Raw genomic sequence first — 26923 nt, 5'->3', positions numbered from 1 at the left:
AAGGAACATTTGTATGCTGTAAAAAACAAAGATGAGAGGAATGCTGGATTTAAACATTCAAAAACTGTAATAGATACAAAAAGTTGTTATTTTCCATTTTAGAACAAGTCCCATTTGATCTAAGGAAAGGGAATTATAGAAATAAAATAGAGACAAGGGAGGCTGAATGGCAAATTAAATTTATTGCTGATAAACTTCCTAGTTTATATGAGACTATCAATATAAAATGTTTTTAAAAGAAAAGAGGCTTAAGGTTAATGAATAATTTTGCAATAGTTTTTAAGTGTGGTATAACAGTGCATTTGTAACATATTTTTATTCTGTCTTATTTTTTTCACAGTACCTTGTTTTTGAATTTATAACAAAATCAGCAGAATAAAATGATTATTTACGCTAAATCCAGTATTTTGTCTTCACTATGGTAGTTTTGTGGTTATTTCTAGCAATGTAGTATAGCCATTTTGTGTATGGTCAAGTAACCTACTCCCACTATCAGATCATGCCACTCAATTATCATTGGTTCAGCTTACATGCATTCCACTGTTGTAAGTCTGTAATGTTTACAAAACAATTCAGCCTTTAAAGTGTGAAATATAAAAACATGCATCCAGTTATATTCTTGTATGTCAGTGTGATATCAGGAAGCATAAGACTGTGAAACACAACACTGTGTAAAATAATATAAATAAAGTTTTTATGTAAACTTGTAAGAAAATATATTTTGAATTTTTTTAGGAAACGACGTCAGTCAAAAAAGAGAAATGATGCCTTGACTAATATGACATTTAAGAAAAAGGTACTCAAGATACATACTTTCTAAAAGTTGTGTTTTCTTATTCGAACATTATGTATAACATGGTATGAGACAAGTGTTGAATTGCTCATTTTTATGCATTTACGAATGTTTTTCTTTTTGCATCATGTAGTCTGTATATCACACTGCTAATCCTCTAGTGTAATGAACTCCCATTTGTTCACAGTACATTTTTCTCTTTACACATTTATTAACTGGATGGGTTAATTACTTCTTTGTCCCTTTTTAGCCATTACATGAGGCACAAAGCCAAAAGTAAACATAACATATATATGTGTTCATAACATATGTTTTATTTTGTGTATATATTGCACACACACACACACACACACACACACACACACACACACGCACACACACACACGTGTGTGTGTGTGTGTGTGTGTGTGTGTGTGTGTGTGTGTGTGTTTATGTGTGTATATAAAATTATAAAATGAATGGTCAACATACAAAACATGCATCACAACATGTTGAGCATTCATTATATCATACAAACAGCACATCAGCACAAACTACATTGAAAAAGGAAACAATTTCCTTTTCTGATGCACTATCCATAACTCAACAACATTCAGATCAAATTTGTCTGAATAGTGGTAGTGTTATGGGAAGGGCTTTTTTAAAGTTTAGATATACGTTAAGGTTAGCCACAGGGGAAGGGATAAGGTTAGCACATATTATTAAGACAGGCAGGGGGAGCTTCAACAACATATCAATGTCTCCTTCTTGCTCTCTCTTTACCATCAGCAACCACTTTCATTATGTGCCAATTTAGTGAGAAATTTTACTGGCGGTGAGGTTAATTGAATTATGTAGTCAAATTTAAGGGAGTCAGCTGTAGAATAATTCAAGAATTTTTTTTTTTTACTTTTTCACAGTTGTGCAACCCTGAAGTTATTTCATTTAAGTTCAAGGGTATGCGGACAAAGACCCCTGATCTTGCGATGGGGCTGTGAAGCACGTACATGGAAGCAATTTATTCTAGGCTTCTTGGTGATCACAAATATGTTTTTGATTAATCATTTCGTTTAGATGATTTTTTGCTTTAATAATTATAATCAATGAGATGATTTGATGTGTTTTCCTTCAAAAAGTCTCATTAATGATAATTATATATTCATGTAATAGAAATAAACTATATTACAACTGCTGTGTAGTAACACTGGTGGTAGGGAATGTGCATATGTCAAATTTATACTGCAGTAAATCAATTAGTTATAAAACAAGGTGTCAGTTACCAAAAGTGATACATAAGAAGGCTGCCTAAAGCAACAAACCAGAGACATTAGTGCCTTACTGTAGCAGTATCTGAATGAAGACCTTGGGAAGATGGAGTTAAGTGACTAGTTGAACTTGTATTTGGATTATTTCTGTGGAATACCCAATGTAGAAGCATCTGTGCTTGGAACTGACTGTTGGGCCTGTGTAAGGCCTGCAGCCTTGGGCAATTTCTTGTGATGGAATTCAGCACATTTTCTGGATGGAACATTATGGCTGAGAAATAATTGTGGTACCATGTATCTTTTGTTCTGAAGTTATAAAGTCAAGTGAGCTAACACTGGAGTTGTGGAGTATCAAATCACTCTGCATTTTTATTCAGGTGCCACCCCTGGTGTCATTATGGACTTACACTGGTGTTATATTCATGGACATTTTGACCATTGACTTGCCATATTCAGATCCTTGCAGTACCTCTGGAGCTACATGCAACTCTAAGTTTGAGTTACCAATTCCCTACATTGCTGTAGCTGTATTTCCAAGCAACCAAGAAAACATTATTTCCAAAACTTATGGATTTACAAGTGTCAACTGTCCAAAAGCTGATACATCTCCAGCAGTGACTACTACTGCTAGTCAGCATAACTGCCTACCCAAAAACTGTGCAACCCCTGAATTAATTAATGTGGGGTATAACCTGAAAGCAAACTTAATAACTCTGTTTCCTCAATACAGAAATGTTGGGAACTCATTCAAAATTGTTGGGCCTGCTCAGGCTACAAGGTCATTGTTACTAAGTCAATTCTGTTGACACCCAGACTTCAATTGATTTATTTATTTTATTTATTTTACATTTGTTTACCGGGCTAGTCCAACTGGATACATTTCCATTTTCAGCAGAGGCCCGGAGAGAAAAGCTCCACATTGAAGGTAATACAAAACAAATTATTTACATAAAGAAAGTAAGTAGTTAGTAAAATACAAACAGAAACATGGTTTAATCTAGATTATACTAATTGAGAATATATACTAGGAAGGACACTTACTCTAATTCTATTTACAGTACAAGATAGGGGAGTTCTTCTTTAGTAAAACATTCAAGAAGAATATAATTGATTCAGTAAATATATACACATGCACAGTTCTATATTAATTAATATCAGAGGCTATTTACAAGGGAGTTTTAGAGATTAGCTTCTCAAGGGGAGTAAGTAGAGAGAGGTAAAAGAAGGTACTTTAGTTTTGACTCCTTATCACTTCATTATCTTGGTGTTATGCTTACATTTTCACCAGTGACAACCAGGAATACAAATATTAATAGCCCATCCAGGGCTATACAGGAGATGGGTAGCTGGTATATCACATTTGAGATAAAGCTTCACCTAAGTAAGATGATCTTATACCCAAACTGCTACATGTCATACAGCATTTGCCAATGAGACTTCATCCATCTCTCTTGTGGAGCTGGAATGAACAAATTAGGCAGTGTCTATGGGCCTCATGCTATCCTAGTGGTGCTGTAGATATTTATTATGCACCACAATCCTCTGGGGTCTTCAGCTTCTGATTCTTGTCTGGGGTCAGGAAGCCTCTCTTTTGTGGTACATTCTTGAACTCTATATTCCTGGGTGCTCATATCCTTGGATGATGCTTTTGGCAAAACCCATAGATCTAAACATATTCCCCACCTGTTTTCATTTTCATTTCTTAACAAAAAATGATTTCCTGTTATTTTTGACTGCAATAGGGCACTTTCAAGATCTTCTCACATTGGAACAGTCTCAGAATTTGAATACACTTTACCAGGGAGTGGTCACAAGCTTTTGGAAAATAGACAGGCTAAGGTTCCCTCGTCCTTTATATTTCCCTACTTTGCTCTTACTGTATTCTCATTTCTTCAGGATTCCTTTCCTATTCAATAGAGGATTGTTATTTTCATTTCAGTTTTATTGGGTGGAGGTAGCTCAAAATGTGGAAGACTTTAGTTGACCAATATCACCACGGATAAACAGTTTTTATTATTTTCAAATTGTGTCCTTTCTATCAGCTTTTTTTACCCATTCCTGGATTCAATCAGTTCTGGGAGGTTCCTCCTTTCAGTGTGTGGAATCTGTGATGAATAGAGTGATCTCAGGGAAACGTGGATCGGTATCTATATTTCCAAGTGTTAGTCCACATTGCAGTAACCGTTATGAATCCCCCTTGATATTTAAGGTTGGAAGAAAATCGGTAGAAAAACTAAAATTAGAAGGAAGAAGGTGGGAGTTATACTTGTATTGTCTGTAGGATCATACAGCAGTTTTTATATATGTATCTTGGGTCATAGTTTGACAACAGCTCAATCAAGATCTGTAGTGCAATCCCCTTCCAAATCCTGAGTTCCCCAAAGTGGAAAGTATTCACTTGGAAATGCCTTTATCATCTGTTTTTGACACCTAAGAGCCTCCATACTCACAATGCTGGTGACACCATAGAAACAATGTTGTGCTGAACTGGGAGTATGTTATTTGGAGCTGTCCCTTCATACTTGATTTCAGGAATAGATTTTGGGAACAGGTGGATGCAGATGCTGTCATATCCCCTGGGGTACATAAGGATTTAGTTGTGTTTGTTTTTTCACTAGACTCTGCTCCTAATATAATTCTTATCATGTTGCTGATGGCAAAGAAATCTATTATTAGATATTGGAAAACAATGCACCAAACCCAAATTTAAGAAAACCAGCAACTGCTTCATTCTGTATCCCATTCTGAGCTCGCTATGATGCAGTGAGGGAATATATTACAGGACATTCATCATATTCGGATACCTAATATGCTCCCATTAAAATCAGTTAAACATACAGCTGTTAGCTCTTAGTTACCCTGGCCTACCCACTTACCCTTGTGCTCATTCAGATTCACTAGACTGTTTGGGTTCTTTGTGCTACAGAGTAATTGTTATGCCACTGTGAATTAGAATAAAAATAAACTTATAATGTACTGTGATAAGTTAGTCATTATAGATGGAATCAGTCCCTGCCTCTATCCACCAATTAACAGATTTATTAATTCTTAACTTTAATTCACTCATTAGATTTTTGCATTTAATATGGATCATTTGTAACAGATTTTTTTTACATTTAATAGTTTGCAAAGTACTATGCATTACATACTATCAACCAGGAAAATCAGGAAAATCACTGCAACAACAGTACCAATAGCCAAAAAAGCGGTTAGGGCACACAGTAACCAAGAAGGCAGCACAAGAGGAAGTCAAATCTTTAATCCACAATAACACAAGTGCTTACGTCCTGCCGCAATGAAAGACTTCTTCAAAGTGAATAAAATCCAAAAAACAATACACATTAAATACCTTCCCTCTTACAAAAGGTGCCAAAAAAATTAAAGGGAGAAAGATCCACCATAAAAGCATATCTTAAACTGTTCACTTAAAATGTGTATATAGAAAAAATTGTACATAATCCATGTGAACATTAAAATGTGAAACAACAATTAATAATACTTGAACACTCGATACATCAAATACCCATCCTATTGAAGGTGTGATACACTAGTTAATTATACATTTTCTATAACTTAGAAGTTCTATTTTCTAAAAAAAAAAGGTTTGACAGAGACATAATCGTTCAATCCTGAGGCAGTAGTGGCATTTAATTTAAGCTGCCACCATGTCTCCCTACAACAAAGCCAATTTTTCCAATCACCCCCCTGGGGTCAACAAGTACCTGCTCAAAGATACCAAACAAAAATCCAGTATTTGTGGGTTGTGTGGAAAAATGTTTGTACAAAGCATTATTAGGGTTTTTTTTCCTTATACTACACATATGTTCATAAATGCGCTTACCTAGAGACCTTTACATCTTACTGACATAAAAACCTGAATAATCCTTACACAATGCTAGGTAGACTGTCTCCCTACTATTGCAATTACCCTTCTTAAAATATATTTTACTTGAACACAGTAACCAAGGAGGCAGCACAAAATAATGGACTCTTTTTCAAAAATGTATTCTAAGAGGGAGGGTATTTAATGAGTAGTGTTTTTTGGTCTTTATTCACTTTGAAGAAGTCCTGCATTGTGGCAGGACAAAAGCGCTTGTGTTATTGTGGATTAAAGATTTGACTTCCTTTTGTGCTGCCTCCTTGGTTACTGTGTGCCCTAACCGCTTTTTTGGCTACTATGCATTACATGTTATTTAATTTGTTATCTTGGCCAATAATATAATTGTCTGTAACAGAGTTTGTTGCCTATCAGACCTATTCATGATGTTTCTGTGTTTTCACTTCTTTAAAATATCTTAATTAAAAAATCAATATGACTGAAACACAAACCAAGAACCAAGAAAACAGGCAATAGCACCAGTAAGCTCCAATAAGGACTACTTTATTAGTATTATTATTGGAGCTTACTGGTGCTATTGCCTGTTTCCTTGTATCTTAATTAAAAAGTTTGAATTTTCTGTTCTGAAGGATAAAACTGCAAGAAAAACTCTACCATCTTCTCTGAAACAAAAAAGAAAAAACAAGTAATGTGTTAACTTGTTCCAACTGTGGAGGGGGTGAGGGGCCACATTAAGTTCTGAACTGAAAAGAATACATCTGACAGAACTGTGAAAGCTGAAATTTATAAAGCCGAATTCATGAATGCCTACACTAAGTGTACAATAACTGTGCACTACCTGTATTGAAGAACATCCCTACCACATTTTTCTTGCTGTCTATTCACTCAGAAAGATTACACTAAATGCAGACATAGTCTACACATTGTGGTAACCTCTATGAACCCCTCAATATTTAAGGTTGCAAGAAAATCAGTAAGGAAACTAAAATTAGAAGGAAAGAGGTGGGAGTTATGCTTGTATTATCTCTTAATTCAAAATGGCATACTGTTAGTGTACACGTAGTGTAGGCATACATGCATCCGGCCTACACTTTAAACAGGGTTGGTCCAACATCTAAGATAATTGAATCAGTCTTGTGTTACTGTATTATGACTAAGCTAGTGAAATGCAGAGCCAGCCTTACTCATAGGCCAAATAGGCAGATGCCTAGTAAGCCATTCTCCCAGAGGTGATCATCAACATTTATTTATTGACCAATGAAACACAGTATTTCTTTGTTCTAAAAATGTCCCAAGCACCCCTGATAAAAAGAAGCATGCCTGTAACAGGCTCCCTAGGAGGAGGTGCTGCAGTTGACTTGACCATTCATGTTGTGTTAAACTTGAATATTGTGAGATATCCACTCCATAGGCAGAACATGGCAGAAATCTCATACTTTCAAATATAGGTGGTATGTGAATAGAAAAGCTGAAGCTTCCATCAGTGGTGAGCTAAGTTTTTTTTTTTTAACCAGATATTTGGAGCAGCATAACATTTAACTTATCTGCTTAAGAATCACGAGGGTAAAGCCCAAAATAATGAGGTTTAGGGACAGGGGAACAATGGCTCAAAAACTAGGGACAAATTTAAAATATTGTTCTAATTTACTTAATAAGGTTAATAGAACAACATGTTTTGTGCATCAGCATGCATTTTCTGAAAAATAAGAAGTTTGAACCTCTCATGTCTGGCATTATTGATTGACTGTAATCCTAAGTGATTTACCAGTAAATCAAAAATGTTATAGCTAACACAACAAAAACACAGTAGGCCAGTAGGCCACATCATGTAAGGCCCACTCAACCTCTATACCTTCTCTCTCTCTCAACTGCTATCTGCTCTTAAATCCACTGCCTCAACCCTTCTGTGCCCTGACTCTCATGATCCCACATCATTTCCACTACAAAGTAGATCTGAAATATAAGCATCTAAAAATGTAAAATGCACATTTCTTTCACAATTATCTGTTAATTGTTATTGTACAGTTTTATTATATATTGTTACTTTTTGTTCTTCTTTTTGATATGTACAGCTTACTGCCTCTTTCTTTTACTTTTTCTTCTTTGTGAATTCGTGTGACTAGGCAAACCTGCAAAGGGTTAGTTGTAATCAGTACACTACCCTGGTAAATAACTGTAAAATAAAATAATAAATATCAAGCAGAATCAGAGTGAATTGTGAGATGCAGTAGGTAGCATTTGCAGGATCAGGATATACAAAACAATCTGTTTTTTTTATATATAAAAACTAGTTATCTGAGAATGGATATGCACAAAGTAACTATAATTACTAGGACTGTCTGTGGAGGAAAAGTATTATCTGCTGTTGTTTTCTGGCTGTCTTTTGGGTATGGCTGAGGAGGTATACTGTATATATGTATGACAGCAGCAACTTGAAATATATGACTGTGGCCATTTGTGAGTTAATGTCCAGCCCTAACCCGAATGTTCCTCCAACTCCAGAACAAATTCTTTCTGATGATAAAACAACTCTTTAAACAGGAATGAGCCCATGGCTCACCAAAGAGCTTGAAAAAAATACCAACCATGTCTAACAGTCCATGCTACATTTACCATACAGAACTTGGCTAAACAATCCATACAGAAGCGCAAAGCAAACGATCTTGAAATCAGGCAACTTTCCCTATTAAATAAACCCAAACATTTCTGGTACAAGGTCATTCTGCTCACTGGACATAAATGCTCTGGCAGCAAATCCTATTTAAATCTAACCCAGACAAATCATTGACTACTTACCTTCTCTTAACTTTGTCAATGAATTTAGGCACCCTCACAAACTAACAAGAGCAGCTCCACTTGCCTCTCCACCTAACCAGAAACCCCTCCCTTCATCTTCCTTCTACATAAAAAAAACTCACACAAGGAAAGCAGTAAGCTACTTAACAACATGCCTACAGACTCCTCCTTCTCCAGGGTCAGACCACATTTTTTTTCCATGCAGGGAATTTCCAACCCTGCCTCTTCATCACATCTTTAACTTTTGACTGCCACAAACTATAATACCAGCATTTGGAAAACAGTACTCAGTATCCTCCTTCTCAAACAATCTAGACCTCAAAACACCTCACACATTTGTCTTATCTCCATCTTACCCACTGTCAGCATGATAACAGAAACAATCTTTCAGATCCAGCTCTCAAGCTACATTCAGCAATACCATCTTCTTGCCTAAAACAGCATGGATTCTGGACACGTCATGGTATAATAACAACACTTTGGTGCCTAACTGCTGACACTCTTCTCAAGAATAACAAAGGTAACTTGACAGGAGTAATAATCATTGACCTCACAACAGTCTTTGGTCTAATCATCCACCAACTCCAACTTCAATCTCTTTAGAATATTGGCATTAGTAACTCATCTAAGAACAAACACCCAAGTTCCGTATAAACAGACAAAAAACTTCTTTAATCACAAAAGTAATAACAATTCCCACTGCGTGAGCGCTTTCGTCTGCCCAAAGCAGACTTCATCAGAATACTGAATCAATGGTGCCTCTAGTTTTTATACAATTTTTTAAAAAAGCTGATTAATCAATAATTAACTAATTAAACCAATAATTTGATGACAATTAAACAATTTTAGGTAATTTTAAGAAAAACACTTTTGATGAATAGGTTAACCCTTAGTTAACCATGTGGTTTGAATTTAGAAATAACATTTTAAAGTGCATCTGTGCCTGAAAAAGTTGTTGTTGTATGTAAACATCAATAATTTGTTTTGTATCAAAGTGGTTACAAAATACAAACTTACAATGGTTAAAATTAAACAGAAGTGATTGTAACCTGTTGAAAAATACACAATAAAAATAAAAATAATTTTTAAAAAGAGTTGAAATTAAAATTGACAAGGTTTATGCAAGGAAGCAAGGTAAACTGTCTAGAGACAGGGAACAGTATAAGAAGGGTAAAAGTTACCCCCCCCCCATTTCAGAAGGTGTGGAAAAATCAGGGAAATTATATTTCTAACAACAGACTTGGGCCCAATAAAGACTCAGGGAGAAACAAGAGAGTTGAATTTCAGGATAGATTTGAACAAGACAGACATTTTGCAACAAGAAATGGCTATTTGGATGAGTTAGATTCCTTTCATGAAAATACTGAAACTTTTTTAGGGCCCCGAAGATCAGAAAGACTAGCCAGCAAACAACGAATTCCCTCAGATCCAGGACCACAGGAACACACGGGTGGGAAAGATTTTGCTTGGAAAAACAGGGGGAGGAGAGGGAGATAGATGACATTAAAATAGAGGAGAATGGTATTACCTTTTTATATAAGGGTTTTAAAATACATAATTATACAAACTTAATTTAACTTATACAAAAATACGTAGGTAACCTTCCAGCGCAGCCGGTGACGTCATCTCCACGCTCAGGCAACCGGAGTTATGGTGGAATGAAAACGACTGAAGGAGCAGAAGCGCAAAATACGAGGTACTCTTTAGAAAGAGAAGAAGTAAATCCTAATTCAGGAGAAAAGTCTCCGAACGACAACGGAAACCTTGGTCGTCAGTCCAGACCATCTCATTACAAAGGTACTGTACACGCAAATTTGCAGAGAACTGAAAATGCGGCATCTAACACTGTTAGAATGCGGCAGCATGTTGAGGTTAAAGATTGTCTTTCCACCGGTTACAAGGACATTTTAGATAAAGTTTTTTCTTTTGATAAAACATTCAATTCCAACAGTGAAGGAATTTATGCACATAAAGACAACACTGTTATAGACCGGGAAATGACTTTAAAAGACAAACTGTTTAATTTTGAAAAAATACTGCACAAATACAAGTGCTTACAAATTGACAATAATTATCTACACCAATGTCTGGTTTATAAAATAGTCCCTCAGGGACTCAGGTTTTATAAATACCCTTTTGGTATTTATTACACGGAAAGTGTTTTGACTGATTTACATGCTTTTTTTGATGATTGTGGTTTTACCTTGATGTCTAAACTAACTAAATATAATAAAGTGCAGCTGAAGAAGCTTTTAAAAGAAGTGAATGATAATCAGAAAGAAATTGTTAATGATTTACTGTTTGAGGATTATGAGAATTTATATATTAAAATTTTAAAAAGAGTTGAAATTAAAATTGACAAGGTTTATGCAAGGAAGCAAGGTAAACTGTCTAGAGACAGGGAACAGTATAAGAAGGGTAAAAGTTACCCCCCCCCCCATTTCAGAAGGTGTGGAAAAATCAGGGAAATTATATTACTAACAACAGGCTTGGGCCCAATAAAGACTCAGGGAGAAACAAGAGAGTTGAATTTCAGGATAGATTTGAACAAGACAGACATTTTGCAACAAGAAATGGCTATTTGGATGAGTTAGATTCCTTTCATGAAAATACTGAAACTTTTTTAGGGCCCCGAAGATCAGAAAGACTAGCCAGCAAACAACGAATTCCCTCAGATCCAGGACCACAGGAACACACGGGTGGGAAAGATTTTGCTTGGAAAAACAGGGGGAGGAGAGGGAGATAGATGACATTAAAATAGAGGAGAATGGTATTACCTTTTTATATAAGGGTTTCAAAATACACAATTATACAAACTTGAAACTAGAAAAACAACATTTTGAACTGTTTTCAAGGGGTTTTAAATTTGTTAAAACAACTTTTGGTGATTTGGCCAACATATTATTAGAGTTAAAACTATATCTTCGAAAATTAAATTTGAAAATTACTTGTAAACATAAAAAACTAGTTAACAATGATACACCTAGTGAAGGTTCTGAAAGAGAACCACTTGAAAAAACTCAAAGCTCACTAGGAGCATTTTAACCCTCCATTACATCCTGTTATTAACACCTTTGAGGCTATAGTTACCAATGATATATATGAAACTTTTGGTAGGTTGAAAGGGTTGAATAAAGTTAATAATTTAAAGGAAGATGAGTTAACATTACTTGAAAATTTGAGGAAAGAGACAAATTTAAGGTTCATGCAACCTGACAAAGGTGGTGGAGTGGTCATTTATTACCAGGAAGCTTATAACAATGTCTTAACCAATTTACTGATAGATGAAAAAACCTATACCACCGTGTCACACAATGAGGTTCAAATAGCCTACAGAAGAATAGATAGTTTGTTGGAGGAATATTTTATAGAAAACAGAATTGGGAAAGAAACACACAATTTTTTGAAACAAACATATCCCTGTGTACCCCAATTCTTTGGAATACCAAAGATACACAAAAATATATTGAAACCTCCCTTTCGTCCCATAGTTTCTGCAAAAAAGTCTAAAACCCACCCATTAGCAGTGTTCATTGACCACAAATTGAAAGAAATTGTTAGGACTCAAAAACATCTGGTTCAAGACTCTTGGGACTTCCTGGGTAAAATAACAGACAATCTATGGTCAGACACTTTCAAGTTTGTTACCATAGATGTCAAAGATCTTTTCACTTGCATACCCAGAGAAATGGGTTTTGAATACTTTGAGAACTGTGTTTATAAACATTTAAAGTCCCCCTTGGACAATAAGAAATTAATATTAGAACTGACTGAAATAGTCCTTGACAACAACTTTATTACATTCCAAGCAGAATATTACAAACAGATTACTGGGGTGGCTATGGGGGCGGCTTGCTTCATATATCTAATCTTGTTCTTCTCGAATGGGAGGAGCAATACATCTTTTCTAGGCACTATATGAAAAATATAAAAATATATCTCAGATTTCTGGATGATATTTTTTTATTGTGGGAGGAAGACCATTCAGATGATCTAAAGGAATTTATGACATACATAAATCAAACTACATCTTTCTTGTCTTTCACACACGAAACACACCATAAATGTATAAGTTATTTGGATATTACCCTAAGCAAAAAGTCCAAGGGTTTTAAATCCAATATTTTCCGAAAAAATACATGGTGTAACAGTTATCTGCAATTCAACAGCCAACATCCCTTTCATCAAAAGAGAAGTATTATTAAGGGACAGGCGGTTAGAATAGCGAGGATGACCTCAGAACATAAAGATTTATTGTATGAATTTTCTTTTTTGATGGAAAAATTTTCGGAAAGGGGATATCCCAAGCAACTGGTTGGTGAAATTTTGGAAGAAGTATACAATGGGTGGGGTATTAAATTTATACCACTGTTGGGTTGGAGGTTTATACCCAAAGAAAATAAGTCAAATAATGTTAAGGACTTTATGGGTGCTTGTATGGTGGAATATAATGGATTTTCAGACTGTTTCACCAACATTCTTGAAAATAATTGGTCTATTTTCAAGACTAATAAAGAGATTTATGAGACAGTTGGAAATAAACCTTTATTTTCATTTAGGACTGCTACAAATTTTAAAAGATTATTTGAAAAAGGGAACACAACATTTGACAAAAAGAAAGGATCCACCAAGTGTGGTAGTTGTAGACAATGTCCATACATTAACCAAATGGAAGAAATAAAACTTGAAAATGGATTGAATAGTAAAATTTCATTTTGTAAAGGTAATTGTCGTAGTAGGATGCTAGTTTATCTAGCTACATGTACTAAATGCCCCTCCTTTTATGTGGGTAAAGCCGAGAGGACACTTAGAGAGAGAATCTATGAACATGTGAATGATATTAAAAAGAAAAAAGAGACCAGCGCACTCTACAAACATTCTATAGAGTGTGTTGGCTTCATAGATTTCAAGTTTGGTATCTTGGACTTGATTAAAACAGACCCCAGGGGAGGTGACATTAAAAATATTTTATTACAGAAGGAGATAAAATGGCAGTTGAGACTAAGGTCAAACATCCCACCGGGACTCAACGAATATATTAATATTAAAGCAATATTAATAGATAAAGCCACTTCAGTCTAACAACAAATATTTTATTTCTTCAACAAGATACAACATGGTTATGGCTTTTTTATTATGATTTTTTACTATGACCTTAAAATTGAATTACATATGGTCAAATTACCACATTTAGGTATAGATCCCTTGTTTGCTGTTTACATTCCACTATATATTGACAGGAGTTGTGATCACCTTAGTTGTTTTAATACTTATTTATTAAATATTAACTTTTATTATAATATATAATACATATATATATATATATATTTTTTTTCATATACATGTTTCATTAAAATATTTTAGATATAGAATATTAACATATATTTTTCAACTCAAACAGAATTTTTTAATTCAACAATGGATTTATTTATTATTTTTATTTTTATTGTGTATTTTTCAACAGGTTACAATCACTTCTGTTTAATTTTAACCATTGTAAGTTTGTATTTTGTAACCACTTTGATACAAAACAAATTATTGATGTTTACATACAACAACAACTTTTTCAGGCACAGATGCACTTTAAAATGTTATTTCTAAATTCAAACCACATGGTTAACTAAGGGTTAACCTATTCATCAAAAGTGTTTTTCTTAAAATTACCTAAAATTGTTTAATTGTCATCAAATTATTGGTTTAATTAGTTAATTATTGATTAATCAGCTTTTTTTAAAAATTGTATAAAAACTAGAGGCACCATTGATTCAGTATTCTGATGAAGTCTGCTTTGGGCAGACGAAAGCGCTCACGCAGTGGGAATTGTTATTACTTTTGTGATTAAAGAAGTTTTTTGTCTGTTTATATGGAACTTCGGTGTTTGTTCTTAGTGGAGTACTACATTTTTGTGAATTAGTAACTCATCTGCCAACTGGTTCTAAGACTTCTTTCAAATAAAGTCTGCAAAGTTAATGTAGGCTCATCTTCTTCTCAGTTAGAGAAACCCAAGGTTCTATCTTCTCTTCTCTTCTCATTTTCATTAATAAACTACAGAATAGCTTTGCTGCTTTACAACTCATCCTCTATGATGATGACATGGTAATCTTTAGGTCCAGCCACAACTACTCTACAACTGAAATACAACTGCAAAATGACCTGAACACCCTGAATTCCAGGCTCATTAACCAGAAACTGATATTTAACCCCACAAAAATTAAAAATATGCCATTTGGCATCACCCAAAAACTTTAGAAATTGCACAAGTCACTCAATATTACTATCCTTTATTACACACTGACTGAATTCTTGAAATACTCTAGTTTGTGGCTAGACCAGTCACTAATATTCCATAGCCATATTAAGAAATCAAGGACAAAAGTTAACTCACTTCTCTTCTGGGCCAGGAAAAACTCACCCTATCTATCTAAACCAACCAGGGCTATAACAGGCAAAGTAGTCCTTCTGGCCCATCTTGAATATGGTCTACCCATAATAGCCACAGCTTCTATGAGAAACTCTTCCATGCTACAGACTATTAAATACAAAATCTGTCACTTCATCCAGAAAAGGCCTTCTACGGAGCACTACTGCCTCACCCTCAAAAAAAGCCAAATGGGTGCCAGTAATGCACAGAGCAGACCTACTACAAGGCTCCCACATCTTTGGTTTTCCCTGTCATAACTCATTTCCACCAGTAGCTGACAAATATTATACCAAACACACACTACAACCTCAGATGGCTCTTCCAAATACCTACCCCTGACTCAAACCTCCACATATTAGGCTATACTGCTTCAATTACTCTTTTTCCATTCTTGCTCCTAAAATATGAGAATCTTCCCACCTCTAAAGGAAGTACAGTCACCTGTCCTTGTCTTCAGAGCTGAACATAAAACATCCCTCCACACCAAATCAAAGTGTACTTGAAACATAGCAGGCCACATCACCTAAGATCCCCTCAGCCTCTAGTATGACCTTCTTAAAACTGCTAACACTTCTTAGCTTTAACTCCCCCATCCTCCACTGCTCTTTCTGTCATTACCCCACAATACTTTCACCATTCTATAAACCTGACATATTATCATGCAAATTTGCAACATGTATATTTCTCCTGTAATTGTTCCTACATCTGTTAATTGCTACTGTACAGTTTTTGTTAAATATTGTTTCCTTCATTTCAGTTTTAATATGTGCAGCTTACTGCCTCTCCTACTGTGATTTTTTTCTCTTTGTGAATTATTTCCCCCAGGCATTACCTACAAATGGTCAGTTGTGATCAGTGTACTGCCCAGATAAACAAATCTAAAATAAAAATAATAATAAAATATAAAATATGTTATAGCACTAAGTATCCCATATCAAATAATTAACACCTAAAAGGAGAGGGTATATTTTAACAGCCCATAGTTCATTGAACTGTGTTGCACAGAATGTATTATTTCAAACCCTGATTAGTGACGCATTATATACATATGAAAAAGGATATACATAATTTTCATCTCCTACATTTTCAGTGGCGTTAATTAAGGCTGATGCATCATTAACCATAAAGTTGCTAATGTATTATTATATTTTCAAATAATAGCAGAAAGATGGAAAGGCACGCTGTATCCTTTCATCCATAACCCCTTAAAAGCATGCCATATAAATATGGGAAACTCTGTCCTGTGTTTTTCTACTTACTTTCATTACAGTCTAACAAGTGATAATTTACAAGTAAAATTTTCAGTACATAATAGCAGTGCACAGCTGTCCATAGTCTCTTCTAGTTACAAATGGGAACATTGGTGATTGAATCCACAAAAGGAATGACACTAGTAATCCATTAACATAAGGGGGCACTGGAAAGAGGGAACATTCATATTTTTATTTTTCTTATATTTATAAATCTGCCATTATGTGAAGGTGGGCACAGCAGTTTAGACAAAACTATTATTATATTTAGCATAAACAGACATACAATTTTCCCAAACCTTAATGGCAAGCCCTCTGTTGTTCTGTGCATGAAATAGTCATTTTTTAACAAACACTGCAGTTGCCAAGTCCTTACTCAGGTTAATCCTAAACATCTATTACTACTCATTACCTGCAACAAACTAAAGTTCAGTTTTATATACCCAATATAATTCTTCACCTTTTTCAATTTCTCCTTCCTATACTGCTAGCCTTGATATTGCTATAACAATTTACAGGGCCCATTCACTGTAGACATGCTGACACCCCTTTAAAATGGGGTGTAAGTGTCCACTGCTTCAATGCTGTTCACTACTGGAGCCGTCATTAAGCCCTTGGCAACGTCTCTCCAAACACAGTTGTACTCATTGGGGTAATATGGCAGCTCTACTTCTACATATCCCTCCTATGCCTGGGAATCGATAGGATTCTGTTGCAAGGTGACCTCCAGCAGACTATCCTCTTCTGTCAGGGCTCTACTCTGAGACATTGTTCTGTTAAAAGACTACTAAATAAAACCAAAACTGAACACAATGCCTCGGAACTGTGTAACGAACAAAACCAATTTAAAAAACACAATAAAAAAGAGCGGTGCCACTAAATATCTCCTCAATAAGTTTAATGCCACAGGTTTAGCACTTTCAGCCAGAAACAATGGCCTTCTTCAGTTCTTCGAACTGGAATTTTTTAAAAGTTTGTTTCTTGGATTTAGAGGTTTTTAAAGAAAAAGAAATGGACAAATTAGGTTCGGTCATCTGTTATAAAAATGTAACAAGCAACAGCCTGCTGCATTATTCTAGCATGCACCTGACCTATGTGAAACACAATATAGTAAAAGGTCAGTTGATTAGATTGACAAGACTAACAAGTGATGTTACAAGGTTAGACATCCTTGTGAATGAGTTGCACCTTAGGTTTAAAAAAAGGGGATACCCATCTAGAATTGTTAACAGTATATTGGCTGTAATGCAAATACTGACAATAATGAGGACAAGGGTGAAGAGAACAAAGACTGGGCTGCATCCATACAAAGACTGGGCTGCGTCCATGCCACTAATATTTACTGCAGACAGTAAGGCTATAAAAAACATTGTAGCCAACAACTGGACAATTTTAGGATCCAACAGTGAGGTTAAAATAGTGGTAGGTGATGCAGCGTCTTTTATCAATAAAAGGGTGAAAAACTTTAAAGAATTGTTAGAAGGTGGTCAACATAAAAAAGCAGTATCACAAACAGGTACGTATAAGTGTAAAAGTTGCAATTATTGCAGATATATTTTAGAGGGGCCCTTTTTTGAAGTTATTACACATGATAAGATTTGGGAGGTCCCTGGAGTTTTTACATGTAGTTCCACCTATGTGGTGTATATGGCTAAGTGTTCTGTCTGTTCCTCTTTTTATGTTGGCTATACCAACAGACAGTTGAGAAATAGGATTTATGAGCATTATTATGCCATTAGCAGGAGGAATTCAGACAATGCATTGTTTAAGCACACTTTGGTATGCCCAGAGAGTAAATAAAATTATTTCACAGTAATTGACCGTGTTCCCAGTGATTTTAATGGAGACAAAGAGGGGGATCTTGATTATAGGGAGTTGAAATGACAAATTCTGTCAAATGCCTGTAAACCACCTGGGTTAAACAGTGAAGTTAATTATAAAGCAGTTTTAAGAAGAAAAGCTTATTATGAAAAGTGTAAATGATGCTTTTATAATTTGGGGGGGGGGTTGGATGTTTAGAAATGTATGTGGATAGGTGGTGATTTTGTATTAAGAAGCTTTTAATCTTTTGAAATGTACAATGTTAATTGAAGTTTGTTGCTGATTGGCTAGTCATTTTTAAGCCAAGTATTTAATGGTGGTGTGTAAATTAAGAAGTTATGTACTCACCATAACGTTCCATCTGAGTAGGTGGCTTCATTTGTCTGCAACCTGTGGGTCTTGGATCCGATATCGGATCAGAGCCGGCAACTTGTTTCATAGCTAATGGATCCGAGCTCCTAGCTCCTCCCTTCACCCATAATCCCCTGCCAACCCTCCATGACCTCAGATCAAGTTTGTCCCTCTATAGATACCCAAAAAGGGTATTCCAAAACACAACTCACATAGATCCACTGAAGGCCAGGGGGAAGGTGGGGGGGATGGTTGCAGACAAATGAAGCCACCTACTCAGATGGAACGTTATGGTGAGTACATAACTTCTTAATTTGAAGTAGGGACTTCATTTGTCAGCAACCTGTGGGACAGAGTCCCCAGCTACCTGAATCTTGGGTGGCCATCATGGAAGGATATTGCGGAGCACCGCAGAGCCAAAGGATGCTCTCCCTCTAGAAATTACATCCAGTTTGTAGTGGTTAATAAAGGTATGAGATGAGGCCCAAGTGGCTGCCGAACAAATATCATCCAACGGAACTGTAGATTTGAAGGTTGCAGAAGTAGAGATGGAACGAGTGGAATGTGCGCAAACTCCTTCAGGTGCGGGTCTCCCAGAAGCTTGGTATGCTAAAAGAATACATTGGGAAATCCAGCGTGACAGGGAGATTTTTGATACTGCTTTCCCCAAATTAAATTTGGCAAAGGAAATGAACAGCTGGTCGGATTGCCTGTGACCAGCGGTTCTATGAGTATAAAAACGCAGCTGCCTATGAACATCTAATGAATGCAGCTTATAATCTCCTTTATTCTGATATTTAGGAAAGAAGACCGGTAGATTTATGGATTGATTTATATTGGTTTCTGATGATATTTTGGGAAGGAAGGAGGGATTGGTCCTGAGGTACACTCTGTCCGGATGAAAGATCAAGTAAGGAGGTTTCACAGAAAGAGCTTGAAGCTCAGAAACTCTTTTCGCTGAAGTAATGGCTACAAGGAATGCTGTTTTCCAGGACAAGTATTTGAGATCCACTGAAGCGGCAGGTTCAAATGGTGGAGCAGTCAGGGCTTGAAGAACTAGTGAAAGATCCCAAGGGGGTACGGCTTCTTTTATAGGGGGGTCTAAGCAAAAAGGTGCCCTCAAGAAAGGTTTTACACAATTTGGCCTACATCAAGGGCCCTGTGTCATGTCCCACATGGTAATGGGAGATGGCAGCCAATTGTACTTTGACAGTTGAGCAACTAGCGCCTTCCTGAAAAAGTTTGGTTAGGAAGTCTAGTATGGATGGAAGAGGAGCCGTAAAGGGATCTAGATTATGATGCTCCACCCAGACGGAGAAACGTTTCCATTTACTGCGGTACACTTTCCTGGTGGAAGGTTTATGTGCTGCCACGAGGATGGCTTTGACTGGTGAAGAGATACTGGGACTCCTAACTAGGAGTGGAACTGGAGCAACCAAGCTGTCAACTACAGACTGTCCAGATTTGGGGTCGGCAAACCCGACGGATGGGAGATTAGATCCGGACTGGGATCCAGAATCCAGGGGGGATTCACTAGGCGAGACCACAGGTAAGGAAACCAAATTTTCCGAGGCCAGAATGGGGCAATGAGGATCATCCTGCTCCCCAACCGTGAGGCTTTCTGTAAGAGCTGCAGCATCAGGGGTAGAGTAGGATAGGCATAAAGTAGACTGGGCGGCCAAGCATGCACCAGAGCGTCTCTTGGAGTTTCCCCTGGAGAGGGAATCAGAGCGAAGAAATTGTCGCATTTGGTGTTTGAGGGAGAGGCAAAAAGATTGCAGCAGGGTTGCCCCCATATTGCAAATATCTGCTTCGCTACTAGTGGGTTGAGAGACCACTTGTAAGGGGTAAGAAGGGTGCGGCTGAGTTTGTCCACTAAGATGTTGGGCCACCCCAGAATGTGTGTTGCAATCAGAAAGCGGTTGGTGGAAATCGCCCATTCCCACACTCTCATGGCTTCGTGGCATAGAGGGTAAGACCTGGTTCCCCCCTGTTTGTTGATGTACCAGACAACAGACATGTTGTCCGACTGAATTGCAATAGTTCCTATGGGGAGGAGATTCTGAAGTGCTTGCAACGCATACAGAACCGCTCTCATCTCCAGAACGTTGATATGCAGGGAGGTCTCTGTATCGTTCCATGTGCCTTGGACGGTCCTGCCTGAATAATGCCCCCCCCACCCGAGGTGGGAGGCGTCCGTGGTCACCGTGGCGAGAGGGGGAGAGGTGCAGAAGGGTCAGCCCATATGGAGATCTGGAGCATGAAGCCACCATAATAGGGCCGTCCTGCAAGCCTTGCTGATAGCGATGGGGTGATGGAGAGGAAAGGACAGAAAGGACCATTGTACTAGAAGGGTCCACTGCAGTACCCTCATGTTCAGACGGGCACATGGAAGGACCGTTATCGCTGCCACCATGGAGCCCAGCACCCTCAGGACCAATTCTGCCGGTGGTGCTTCTGACTGGAGGATGGCCCGCACATGAAGTTGCAAATTCTGTAGTCGTTCCAACGTCAGGAAGGCTCGTAGATCTCTGGTGTCTATTCTGGCTCCTATAAATTCTATGACTTGTGTCAGGGCCAGAAAAGATTTGTCGGCATTGATAGTGATGCCTAATTGGGAGACTAGGTGGAGAAAGAAATCTCTGGCTGAGCAAAGTAGATGCCTTGTTAGGGCGGTCAGGAGCTAGTCGTCTAGGTACGGGAAGACCTGCATTCCCTGGAGTCTCAGGTGGGCCGCTATCACTGCTAACACCTTGGTGAACACCCTGGGGGCTGTGGTGAGGCCAAAGGGAAGGACCCTGAACTGGTAGTGACTGGCTCCCAGCCGGAAGCAGAGGAACCTCCTAGATCGTCTGTCCATTAGAATGTGGTAGTACGCATCCTTTAGGTCTATAGAGCACATCCAATCATTCTCCATTAGAAGGGGAAGAATAGATTGAAGAGTGACCATTCGGAATTTTTCCTTGGTTACCGACAGGTTCAAATGGGACAGGTCTAGAATTGGTCTCAAGTGCCCCGTCTTTTTTGGCACCAAAAAGAACCTGGAGTAGAACCCTAATCCGAGCTGGTCTTGGGGGATGGGCTGGATGGCTCTTTTGTTCAAGCAGCTGCTGAATCTCTGCGGCGGCAGCCTATCTCTGATCGGGTGGTACATCGGGGATGTTCTTGAATTTGGGGACATGAAGTAATGGAATTTTGTATCCTCTGGATATAATTCGAAGCACCCAGTGGTCTGTCGTGATGGACTCCCATGCCGCTAGGTGCTCCAAGAAGCACCCCCCGACTGCTTCAAGAGTGGAGCAGCCAGGCAACCCTTCAGGGCTGCTGCGTGGGCCGGTCAGAGAAAGGTTCTCTGGACCCAAAGTTCCTCGGAGCCCCTCTGCCCCTGGGGCGGCGTCCTCCCTGTCTTCCTCTGCCATGGAAGGACTGGTTGTCCGGAGCGGGTTGGGAGTGTTGTGATTTCCAGAACCACATCTTCTTCTGACCCTTTTGGTTCTTCGAAAAAGACCGTTGGGGAGCAGAGAAGTGGACTCCAATGGCAGACAATGTCTTCCTGTCCTTCACGCTCTGGACTAGTGTCTCGCAAACCTTTTTGCCAAACAGGGCAGAACCATCGAAAGGGGCATTCGCAAAGGACACTTTAAAAGGCTCCACAAACTCACAATGACGGAGCCAGGCCTGACGTCTCATGACTAGGCCCACTCCGCTAGCTCTAGCGTCTCCCTTGGTGGTGTGGGACATTAGCCACATAGAGGTATTTGAAATAGATCTCAGAGTGGCCATTCGGGTGGAGTACAACTGTTTGTCCTCCGCCGACATGGACTCAGGGGGGGAGGCAGCGTATTCTTTGATAAGATCCCGCTGCATCCTGATGATGTGTGCCATATAGTTCAGAGACCTTACCGAAAAGGTCACTGAACTAAAAACTCGCTTCCTTAAGCGATCCATTGAGCGGGACTCCTTGCTTGGTGGATGGACTGAGGGGCTCTCCTGAGCTAGTTCCCTCTTCGTGGCTGCCGCCGTCAACATGGCATCTATGGGGGGACCCTTGCTCCAGTGTGACCGGTCTGCGGGGGGGCTCAGTATCCTGTCTGGGTGTTTTGGGACTGGCTCCACGGTGTCCGGGTCCTTCCACGCCCTGGTGGTAATAAGGTCCACCAGGGGGTCGGCCGGAGGGGACACCCAAGAGGTAGATGGGCCTGCTTTGAATGCCTCCAGAAACACGGACTCGTCGGAGGAAGCCTTGGGGGCAGACCACCCACCTCTGATCCTAAGCATTTCCATGATGTCTCCAAAGGAGACATCCTCAGGGGGTGATCTTGGAGAGCCTTCCCCTTCATCCAAGTCCGTTTCCTCAGTTAAGGACTCAGGGGAGTCCACGTGCCTCCTCTTGCACTTGTGCTTGCAAGGCACTTCCTCGGGGGGGCTGTCCGAGGAGGTCTCCCCAGCAAAATCCTGTTCCAATGGAACAACCTGGGACATTGAAGCAGGCTGTCCTTGAGGCTGGGTGATGGAAGCCTGGCCCAGCAGAGAGGGAGTGCAGGGTGGAGCTGAGACAAGGGCCGGGGGTCCGGATGCTCTCGACAGAGCCCTCTCCATTACATCGAAGGCTGAGGGGGAACCGCTCTCCCTGGGCTCCGAGAGCCGACTCCCACTCGGATCTGATGAAGGGATCGGAGCTGGCGCCGAGACCATTGGATCTGAAGGACCAGTGTGCTCCGACCTGGACGGAGCTGAAGGCACACTGAATCCCTCAGATCCGAAGCTCAGCCCACAGCTCCGAGAGGTCGGATCCAACAGACTTGAGGGCAGGGTCGTATCCGAAGTACCAAGTACTGTCGGCGCCGACCCACCCCCGGCTCTGACGCTGCCCGGCTCCGAACACTCCGAACCTGGGTAGCGGGTTGGAGAAGGAGCAATTGGAGCAAAAAAAGGTGTTGAGCTCCCCCCCAAAGGGGGGGAGGCAAGAGCACTCCCATCTGCAGCTGGGCCTGGATGAACCTTCGCATCATCCAGTCCAAGTCTGCATCTGACATACTGAAAGTTGATCTCGACAAGGCCACCGAGGCAGGCCTGGAATGCCACCTCGATGACCTCGATGGAGATTGGGCCTCCTCCTCCTCGGGCCCTGGGGAGAAGCAAGGAGATCGGAGCCGAGGAGGAGGAGACCTAGAAGCTGTGGAGGGAAAAGCCCGTTTAGCTGGCGGGGCCGAAGCGGAGGCCTCGGCCCGCCGCTTGTGGTGCTTCTCCCTCCATTTCTCCCTCCTAGCCTCCCTGTCCTCCGGCGCTTTAGCGGGAGTTTGAGTCCCGGTCGGAGGAAGGGGGGCAGGAGTGGCAATGACCACAGCCTGTGGTAGTGCCACAGGAGCAGCGGAGGCCGGAGCTGAGTCCGGGGGCAAAAGTCCCGCCAGGACCAGCTTTGACCTCCGCTCTTTCAGTGCCCTGGGGTTGAACGCTGCACAAATGGTACAGCCTGAGGAGAGGTGTTCAACCCCAAGGCACCGAACGCACCGAGTGTGGCCATCAGATGGGGAGAGCTTATGGCCACACTTGGTACATTTTGAAAAAATGGCTTTTGGGGCCTCAGCCATACTTAAAGAAAAAAAGTGCTACACAAACACAAAGGCCCCAAAACACAAACACACACACACTCACTAACGACCAGCGAAGGGAGGGAAAAAACTATATAAAAAAGTATGAAATACAGGGAACCTGACTCTTACACACTTTTTAAAGTTAACGAAGAGGAAAGTTGAATAAAATTACACTTAACTGACAAATTCGCTAAGAGCTCCAAAGAATCCAGCCATCCACAAGCGCAGCAAACTAGATCTGAGGTCATGGAGGGTTGGCAGGAGATTATGAGTGAAGGGAGGAGTTAGGAGCTCGGATCCATTAGCTATGAAGCAAGTTGCCAGCTTGGATCCAATATCGGATCCAAGACCCACAGGTTGCTGACAAATGAAGTCCCTACTTCAGATAGAATGTTTGCTCTGAAGAAGGCCATTGTTTCTGGCCGAAAGCACAAAACCTGTAGCATTAAACTTATTGAGGAGATATTCAGTGGCACCGCTCTTTTTCATTGTGTTTTTTTAATTAATCTATTAATAAATTGTCAATCATAAAAGTAAACGAAGGACCAAAAGTGCCCCCTCTACTCAAAAGATCAGCATGTCCCGTGGTACATTGAAAGTCACTATAGTTGTATGAAGAAAAGTCAAGTCACATGCTTCATTTTTCACCACCAATGGCCCGTCATTATTTTCCACAACCTCCCTGTTGGAATCCAAAGGTATATCTGTTGTTTCTTCATCTAATGCCGCTTCGAATTGCATTGAAAACATTCATTCTTGCTGTACTGGGGGTTGCATGGTACTTTGTGAACTGTTGCCATTCCTTCTGATTTTTCAGGCATTCCAATCTTCAGTTTGAATTCATCTCTAAAGGGGGTTGCTCATACTGTCCTCGCTCCTTCTCCTCTTTAAAAGTTTCCTCATTGGTCCTCTAATGAGTTTGGTGAATCCTATTGGCATTGAGGGGATAAGCTCAACCCTCCAAATACTTGACCCGGTCCCGTTCAAATTACTTTTCCTTCTTCTTTTTCATATTAATGATATCCTTATCTATACAATGAAAAATATTTACACAATCTTTATTGACCTGTGAAAATAATAAATCCTGGGTAATTCTTTGGTCGAGTTTAGTGGCTTTGATAGTTAAAATCTCAATTTTGTTTTGGTTGTGTTTAACCAAACAATCCAAAAGTTCACAACCATGATGATTGAATAAAGCCACTAGTTCTTTATACAACAGGCAATTTACCTTGATGCCATTTGGAAAGTTCCATAGATGCAGCCCTTTAGGAATTCTCTTTACCTTCAGACACTCCCGGACATTAAGGTTTTCTAGTTGCAACCTCCGACACCGAAGATAGTTTTCTCGGAATTATCCATTAACTGTTGTAAAGTGGGTGTGTTGTCAGGTGCATTTTTACCAAAGGTTAAAACACTATCCAACCCGTCACTCAGTTTATCATTCTCCTTACTTATTTCAGGCTGGTTTACTCCTTCAACTCTGAGTTCCCTTTGTGCAACAGTTATAAGGCAGGCTAGAGCTTGTATAAATTTTCAATTATTATTACAGTCACTGTCATGGTCACAAAACTGTTGAATAGAGTTGAATTTTTATCTTAACAAACCAACACTGCCAACAATGTGATCTAGGCCAATCTTACTCACACCATTGTTACCCACATCTGGATCGGAAGAAGACATAATCAGATAAACCTAAAAATTAATTCCAAAAAGGACACAGAAACTCAGAAACCAACAATATCAATACTCTGAACCTATGGGGCAACAAAATCAGGTCCACACCACAAAATAATTTAATAAAAACTTTAATTTACAAGAGTAAGTGTTTTTGTCTGTTAAAACCAGACTTATTCAGAATCAATAACCAGCATTTGTTACCACATTTAAATATCCCACCCATGAATCACGGGACCAAAAAAAAAATCCAAAAAATACACAAAATTACATATTAAAGTAATAAGTTCAATAAATACTAATTAAAAGATAGAATAAAAAACAGTTTTTAATGATCCTTCAAAATCCTAAATATTATATGCTCTAAGCCTGATCACACTGCTGATGGAAATATTGTCATTGTAACTATGTGTATTTTTAGACTGGTTTCTTTTTGGTCACATGATTCATGGGTGGGATATTTAACTGTGGTAATAAATGATTCTGAAGAAGTCTGGTTTTAATAAACAAAAGTGTTTAATCTTGTAAATTAAAGTTTTTATTAAATTATTTTGTGGTGTGGACTTGATCTTGTTGCCCCACAGGTTCAGAGTATTGATATTGTTGGTTTCAGAGTATCTGCGTCCTTTTTGGAATTTGACACTGTATGGAATTAACTGGGTTATCCAAGAATGAAAGAAATTTCAAACAACCATTACATTCCTTAAAATTTCTGCTTAACCCTCTCATTCAATTTCCATTTATAAGTGTCGGTTCTGGTCCTGCTCAGCTTGTCTACTGCTATGTTTTGTTCTGATGGAATGGAAGATGCTTGGAGAGTAATATACCACATGAATATGGTATTGTCTCTAAACACTTGTAGAGGTCCTGGGGACCAAAGGTGATGGAGTGACTTCAAGGCATGGATCACAGCCAGTGCCTCTTTTCAGTAGATGTGGTTTTGGTCTGTCTGAGGGATTCCACAGACCTTGCACTTTATCCCTCTGGAAACTGCTCCCCAAGAAAAATCTGATGCATCTGTGGTGACAAATTAGATTGGGGTCTGAGGAGTAAAGTAGACACCTGGGTTTAATTAAATATGCTGTCATCGCTAATGCAGTTTCTTTTTTATAAAGCCCAAAACTGGAATTTGCAGGATCCA

The 26923-nt window shown here is 39.0% G+C and overlaps 1 protein-coding gene across 2 annotated transcripts in view; it reads left to right on the top strand.

Moving 5' to 3' along the window:
* The window catches only part of LOC122809219, a 633651-nt gene that overhangs the window by 519085 nt on the left and 87643 nt on the right, over positions 1-26923 (top strand). For both annotated transcript variants that reach the window (XM_044080532.1, XM_044080531.1), the window contains one exon: positions 736-796. In XM_044080532.1, coding sequence (XP_043936467.1) covers positions 736-796 — 61 coding nt within the window. The remainder of the gene's footprint in view (positions 1-735; positions 797-26923) is intronic.

The sequence above is a fragment of the Protopterus annectens genome, chromosome 8.part0 (assembly GCF_019279795.1).
Source record: "Protopterus annectens isolate FY-2018-M chromosome 8.part0, PAN1.0, whole genome shotgun sequence".
Classification (NCBI taxonomy): Eukaryota; Metazoa; Chordata; order Ceratodontiformes; family Protopteridae; genus Protopterus; species Protopterus annectens.
This window is presented reverse-complemented; position numbering and strand designations above follow the sequence as displayed.